The following is a 6,549-nucleotide window of genomic DNA, read 5'->3' as shown; positions in this document are numbered from 1 at the left end:
TATGGTTTGTTGGTGTAATGGCACAAGTAAATAAAAGCTCAAGCGATACTGAAACATTTGTCGAAACATGTAAATTTGACGAGGAAAAGGGGACTAATCATTTTAAATATCTGATCTGACAACGAAAAAAAAAAAAAAAAAAAAAAAAAACGACATCATTTATTCTGTTCTTGATCCGAACACAGATCGACAAATAATTTTGAAATATTTACCTTGAAATAGTTTGGCATGGGTCTGCATTTTTTTTCTTTTAGGGAAATTAGCTAATTTATTTATTTTATAATGTAGACTGTGTATCTTTAATTAGGTCTACTTGATTTTGAACAAACCAATATGTGTAGCCATTTATGCATTTTTCCGCTGAAGGAAATGACGGTAGCCTATATATTATTACTGATATAAAGTAATCAGTAATAATAATAATAAACGGAGCAAAAGGTGCTCGGGCCCTAACAAGTCATATGTTTTCTCCTAATTATTATTATTATTTTGTAATAATTATGGTATAATATAATTGTAAGTGGCTTACTACTATCTGCTAGCTACTACTATCCTATAATAATATTAATTAGCTAATACTACACCTCTCCGCATTTTTCTGTAGGCCTACAAATTAAACATTTTCATAAGACTAGCCTATTCACGCATTTTACATTCACAAACATAAATGTCTGTGCTATTTTTTGTATTCATTTATTTTTATTTTTTTTTTGCGAACTGATGTGACAATAAATAACAATAACTTAATTTTTTTCAGAGACACAAATGGTCTGCCAATAAACTTCACAACGAAAAAATCCCATCTTCTGAAATCGAGTCTTTTGAAAAGATTTTTCCAAAAAATGTCCAAAAACCACAGATACAACAGTCATAACGAGTAACAAATATCCATTTCGAGTGAACATGGTCCCTCATTTAGTGTTGGTAACCTACGCAGAATTTCACTTCCAGTATCACCACGGACTTGCTGACGTTCCTCTGGTCCCAGTGCAGGTTTTTGCTGTAATTCTGATGGTAGTCCGATGATGCTAGTGGAATTTCCCGAGCTGACTTGATTTGAGCTGACATAATTTCCCGGGCAACTGACGCGCTAGTCGCTCTCACGTCTCCACCGGGCTCGGTACCATGCTGTTCGGTGTGTCCGGTAACTGTGAAGAAAGAGAGGTCACGTCGCTGCCCGATGAGTTTCCTAAAGAACCGGATTCCGAGAAAGAGACCTGAAAGTGGGAGGCAAAATTAACTCTAAATTAATAAATAGCTAAGCATAATAATAATAATAATAATAAAAACAACAACAACAATAAGCTAATCTAAAGTAAAAGTCGGAAAACCATAAAAATAAAGTCAAATGCAACTTCCTCCCCCACTCACCAGCTGTTGGAAAGCAGGTTGATCTAAGTCACTCAGAAGTGCAAATTCGCTGAGAGCTTTCCAGGGTGGCTGGTAAGTCTGCAGTTCCACCGGGTGTCCTGGCACTGAAGGGTTGTGTCGAACTGGGCTGCCTGCGACCAGCGCAGTGCCCGTCATACCCTGCAGATTCTGAAGCAAAAAGTCTGCGATGAGGGGACATAGCTACAGGCCTTTTTTTTCCCTTTCTTTTTTTTTTATTTTTTTTTTTGAGTAAAAGAAAGCTATATTGCATGATGTAACGTGAAACAGATTTTAAAACATTCCCCAAATCACACACAGTAGGAGGAGTCTGTGATTTGCTCCCAGTCAACACTGCAGTCGAATTGCAGACCCAATTAAAATCATCTCGGCTCATCTCAAGTGTAAGGCATCACTCAGAGCCACACAGGTCAAAGTGTTTTTTTTTTTTCAAGCACATGGTAAATTTCTCACACTGAAAGTGCATTAGAAAGACACTTACCGTCTTATCGCCATGTTGCTGTTGTTGTAACTGTTTAATGAGTATAGATCTTTTCTTGTCCTTGCAGCGCTTGTTTTGGAACCAGACTCGGATGACCCGTGGGCTCAGACCTGTCATCTCCACCAGCTGCTCCTTCATTAGAGCATCTGGTCTCGGGTTTGCGTTGTAGCACGTCCGTAAAGTGTGTAGCTGCTTTTCGTTTAACACCGTCCTCACCCGAGTGGTCTTCTCCGATTGCTTGTGCATGTTCCGATGAGGAGTTTGCCGGACCGACACGGGATTAGCTGAGCAAAAAATTAAAATGTAACGATTTTTTTTTTTTAAATTAAAGAATAGGGATACATTTGAAAAACACATGAAATAAGCTACTAGCGAATATAAATGTCAAAAATAAGAATAATGCCGTTGAAAAATAATTTATATATCCCACTTGCATTTTGAATATTACCCAAGAATACAAACACTTCTAATAAAACTGGAAATTTAGGCTAACTGAAGATAGATAGATAGATAGATAGATAGATAGATAGATAGATAGATAGATAGATAGATAGATAGATAGATAGATAGATAGATAGATAGATAGATAGATAGATAGATATACAGATATTCAGTGGATACAAATCTTGTATTTTTAATATCACCAAAAAAAAAAAAACACAGACATCTTCACTAAATCTTAAAATCTTCAAATGAATAAATCTGACTTTATGAAATGTATAATATTATTTATAATTAATTTTAATATCAGTATGTTTAATTTAACCAGTAATGTATTGCACAACATTATAAATTTTACAAATATGCATTTGTAAATTAGGAAGTTAAAGAGCATGTTGTCTTGTGCAGCTCTCAGTGTTTCAGGCCCTGCCGCTCAGGCTTATCAGTGGTCGACTAAACAGAGTTATCAAGCGGATCAGACTGTAATTAGCTATTATGTAACAACAGTGCACGATTCCTCCCACAGTAGCCTATATAATTACTTTTCAGTTTTGCCTATGTGTTCAGTTCCAAAACTGACATTAAAAGAACCCTAACCGTTCCATATAAATAAGCTCTAACCGTTCCATATAATAATTTAATGTTTTTCAATACTATCATTTCTATAAGTCCGATACGAAAGTAATAATATAGGCCTAAGCCAATTTATTTTTATTGTACTATACTGACCTGCCATATGTAATCCTCTGCTGCGGATGTTTCCCGGACTGAGAGGACTGCTGCCTGATCCGCGCTCCAGGGCCAGACCGTGATCTGCTCGACACAACAGTTCCTCGTCCCGGAGGGAGAACTCATCCCCGGGCAAAAGCTGCCGGCTACACACCGAGCAGCGGAAACATTCGATGTGATACACACTGTCCCGAGCTCTCATGACCAAATCACTGCTGCTAAAGCCCAAAGTGCATTTTGCGCATTTTATACCGAACAATCTGTTGGATGTAGAATCGAAAAATAATTTAGTTCAATGACAAAACCAGACAAAACCAAGAATAGTCCAAGAATAGTTTATTTAATTTACACTCTATTGCCAGATGTTTTGATCATTAATACTATGAGTAACCTATTTCACGAAAATACATATCTATGCACCTAGATTTTTGAAATAAATTATACTTTTTCCGAGACTACCCAAACAAAACAAAACAAACAACAACAAAAAAACCCTACCTTACATAATCTCTCTTGCAGTACGTTTTCCCGTCCCGTACGAAACAAGTGCACGTCTCGTCCAGGTTTTGGTTGCACTCCACACATTTCAAACAGGCTGCGTGCCACTCCAGGTCGGGGGAGACCCGCAGAATATACTGGTCATGGATCTGACTGCCGCAGCCTACACACATCGCAAGTCCGGACTTCTCTGAACATGAAAAACAACATTGTTTTGAGCTGTTACACAGTAGTTCATAGCAAATGTTTTCTAATATAAATTGAAATCATCATTTGTAAACACTAACACTGGACTAGTGCAAAGACCAAGACATATTTCTAAGAGGACAGATACTGCAGAATCAATAGCCCATAAAAAAAAAAACAGTAGGCCTAATAATTTCCATAATCAAATTACAAATGCAACAACATTGAATCATATTCAAACAATTAATTTTATTCATGGAGTAGCCTAACATGTTATTTAGTATTGTATATATTTTATTTATTTTCACGGAAATACTTACTTTTGGAATGATCCCCCATATCATCCAAAAAAGAAGAGCTGAATATTATATCCACCATACAGGTTGCGGGAAGAGAAGACTGCTTGTAGAAACAGAAATACTGTCCGCTCCCGGCTGCTCCGCAACTTCAATCCAGAGTGAGGAGAGATGGAGAGGGGGGTAAGCGCAGGAACAGGGGCTGGGAGAGAGAGAGCGGTCTGCCGCACGAGACATGACGTCAGGCGCAAATCCGAACTAAGACGCGTCAGTAGGGGGCAACAAGTCACAGTGCATCCAATATTGACACATTTCACTCCCTAGAAATGATCAGATGACTGTGCGTGTTGTTTCAGAGAAATATGAAAACATCTTAATATGCAGGCTTTATTGTGAGTTTGGCTGCGGGATGGTACGATAATTAGACGTGTGGTATTTGTGAGGTATTTTATGTGTTCCTGGATTCACACCATACCTCTGGGAAAGGTGAGATTAATCTTGCCAAGTGTCTCATTATAGGATCGAAGTGGTCCCATCAGGGTGACATCTACTGGTTGAAAAGCTAAACCACAAACCCGAAAAAAAAATCTTAGGCTATATTCATTTAAGAAAACAAAGCGTAGTTGGAGGACAGACTGTCGTATGCCCTTTTTTTTTTAAACAGATAGATGGGTAAAATGAGCGATTAATTTTAATATAAAAAATTTATAAATCGTGTTCAGCAGACTGAACTATGTCATGATTCTGGAAGATTTGTTCTTGACAAATTTAGGTCTTCTGAATTCTGAAATCCAAAATAGAAACGACTAAGCAGTGTTTACGCATTTTAAACAGTTTTACCAATAACTAGCCTATTTAGACTTTTCACAGTCTCAGAGGCATAGGCTATATCTAATTTTGTTTGCTGTTTTGAAATAAAATGTTTCCGATATTTAACCATTTCAATTCTATTCTAAAATAAATGGATGTGATTATTGTTAATTTGATTACCATGATAAATAAAAATGTACAATTTAGGGAAAAGTTATAGAATTATAAGTAGCCTAGCAGATATGGCTAAATATGAGAAAATGAATCTCTCATCCATACTTTGATTAGACGGCCGAGTGCAGTCACAGTGATGAAAGAGTTCACTTTAAGGGCATTTGCGTTTGTTTGCAGCAGCCTACAAATAGAGATAACTGGAGGAAGAATCAAAAGCTTTAGCATAATTTAATATTCTAATATTATAATTGTAACCTTATGTTTGAAGCTCTGTTGACATTCAAACTGTGTGTCATTCAAAACATTTTTTCAGACTGCAGAAGGAGAACATGAGAACACGTCACAACGGAGTAGGACATTTCAGTTCTGTCACATAAGGGATGAACCACATAATTATTTTGTTATTTATATGAATTCTGATCTCTGCTTAATAATGCAACCCGTCTCGCTTCTATCACCAACAATTCGCTACAGCTGCCAGTTAGACTTCTGGTCCCTGGCATGTGCCTTCTGCTTATACACGTGATTATTTCAGACAACTGTATGAAATTTAATAGTCGAATATGCTTTGCATGCTGATGAAAAATATGATAAAAAAAAAAAAAGTTTTCCGCACTGCATGAAAACCTGCTACTGCACGTCTTCGCTCATCAAGCCGAACTTTCATGCCATCTTCCTTCACTTGTACAACCTCTTTAAAATTGCCTAAAATATCCAGGTTTGGGCTGTTTGCAATGTGCATGTCGATCGTTGCAAAACAACTAACAAACAAGAGCAAACGGCTCCTTGTGCTTTCGAATCGCTCTCGCACCTACTTTGGTGTCTTTTTTGATCGGTGCGCAGCGACGCTCCAGGTCAAACGAACGAACAAACACGTGCGCATATTTGCATCGCTCTGATCGTTCCCTTTAGCTCTCACCTTCTCACTCGCAGGCCCACGATTGGTCGATTATGTACAATACCTGCATGTTATTGGTCAAACTGCTTTGGATGTTTTAGGCAATATTAAAAATCCTGGCCGGACGTGTCCCGTATATGGCCACATTACCTATGGATTCAAATCATATGTCGAAGAGAACAAAATCGTCACTTCCGGGGAAATTGGCACAAACAACTGCAATATTAGTGTAGACCAGTGGTTCCCAATCCTGGTCCTGGAGAACCCCCAACACTGCACATTTTAGATGTCTCCCTATTCAAACACACCTGATTCAACTCATCAGCTCATTAGTGAATAGTCCAAGACCTCAAATCTGTGCGTCAGATAAGAGAGACACCAAAAATGCGCAGTGTTGGGGGTTCTCCAGGACCAGGATTGGGAACCACTGGTTTAGCCTAATGTTTATGCTCAGACACATGACTTGAGGCAAAATCGTATAGTTTTATCCACATCTAAAAGTGTATTCAGTCAGTATGTATCTGTCATTTGTAACAGAAACTATTATTTGTAGGCTACATCAAGCGATAGTCACATTTTTATTCCATCTTTGTTTTTGTTTTTTCTTGCCGGAAAATTTAGTTGCATCATGGTGAACTTTGTGGCAT

General features: G+C 37.8%; 1 protein-coding gene across 2 annotated transcripts; it reads right to left on the bottom strand.

Moving 5' to 3' along the window:
• Nucleotides 1-336: 336 nt before the first annotated feature.
• Nucleotides 337-6,079, bottom strand: LOC109064605 (insulin gene enhancer protein isl-2b-like). Of its 2 annotated transcripts, XM_042760032.1 has the most exons (7): nucleotides 6,053-6,079; nucleotides 4,045-4,169; nucleotides 3,539-3,728; nucleotides 3,041-3,300; nucleotides 1,871-2,154; nucleotides 1,372-1,539; nucleotides 337-1,217 (listed from the first exon to the last, which is right to left on the bottom strand). In XM_042760032.1, the coding sequence occupies exons 2-7, from the start codon at nucleotides 4,100-4,102 to the stop codon at nucleotides 1,101-1,103; spliced, it is 1,077 nt and encodes a 358-aa protein (XP_042615966.1). In that variant the 5' UTR covers nucleotides 4,103-4,169; nucleotides 6,053-6,079; the 3' UTR covers nucleotides 337-1,100. The 2 variants fall into 2 exon arrangements, with proteins under 2 accessions (XP_042615966.1, XP_042615965.1); XM_042760031.1 differs by lacking the exon at nucleotides 6,053-6,079 and having other exon boundaries at nucleotides 338-1,217; nucleotides 4,045-4,256.
• Nucleotides 6,080-6,549: the final 470 nt, after the last annotated feature.

Source organism: Cyprinus carpio, chromosome A7 (assembly GCF_018340385.1).
Source record: "Cyprinus carpio isolate SPL01 chromosome A7, ASM1834038v1, whole genome shotgun sequence".
NCBI classification, from domain to species: Eukaryota; Metazoa; Chordata; class Actinopteri; order Cypriniformes; family Cyprinidae; genus Cyprinus; species Cyprinus carpio.
Note: the sequence above shows the minus strand (reverse complement) of the source record. Positions and strands in the feature narration are given on the sequence as shown.

What these genes read in the sequence shown, in the direction of transcription:
- LOC109064605 (XM_042760032.1), bottom strand. Translation starts at nt 4,102, where the DNA reads ATGGTGGATATAATATTCAGCTCTTCTTTTTTGGATGATATGGGGGAT. An exon ending in TATGGGGGATCATTCCAAAA is followed by an intron (nt 3,729 to 4,044) that starts GTAAGTATTTCC and finishes TTTCATGTTCAG; the next exon opens with AGAAGTCCGGACTTGCGATG. An exon ending in TGCAAGAGAGATTATGTAAG is followed by an intron (nt 3,301 to 3,538) that starts GTAGGGTTTTTT and finishes TACATCCAACAG; the next exon opens with ATTGTTCGGTATAAAATGCG.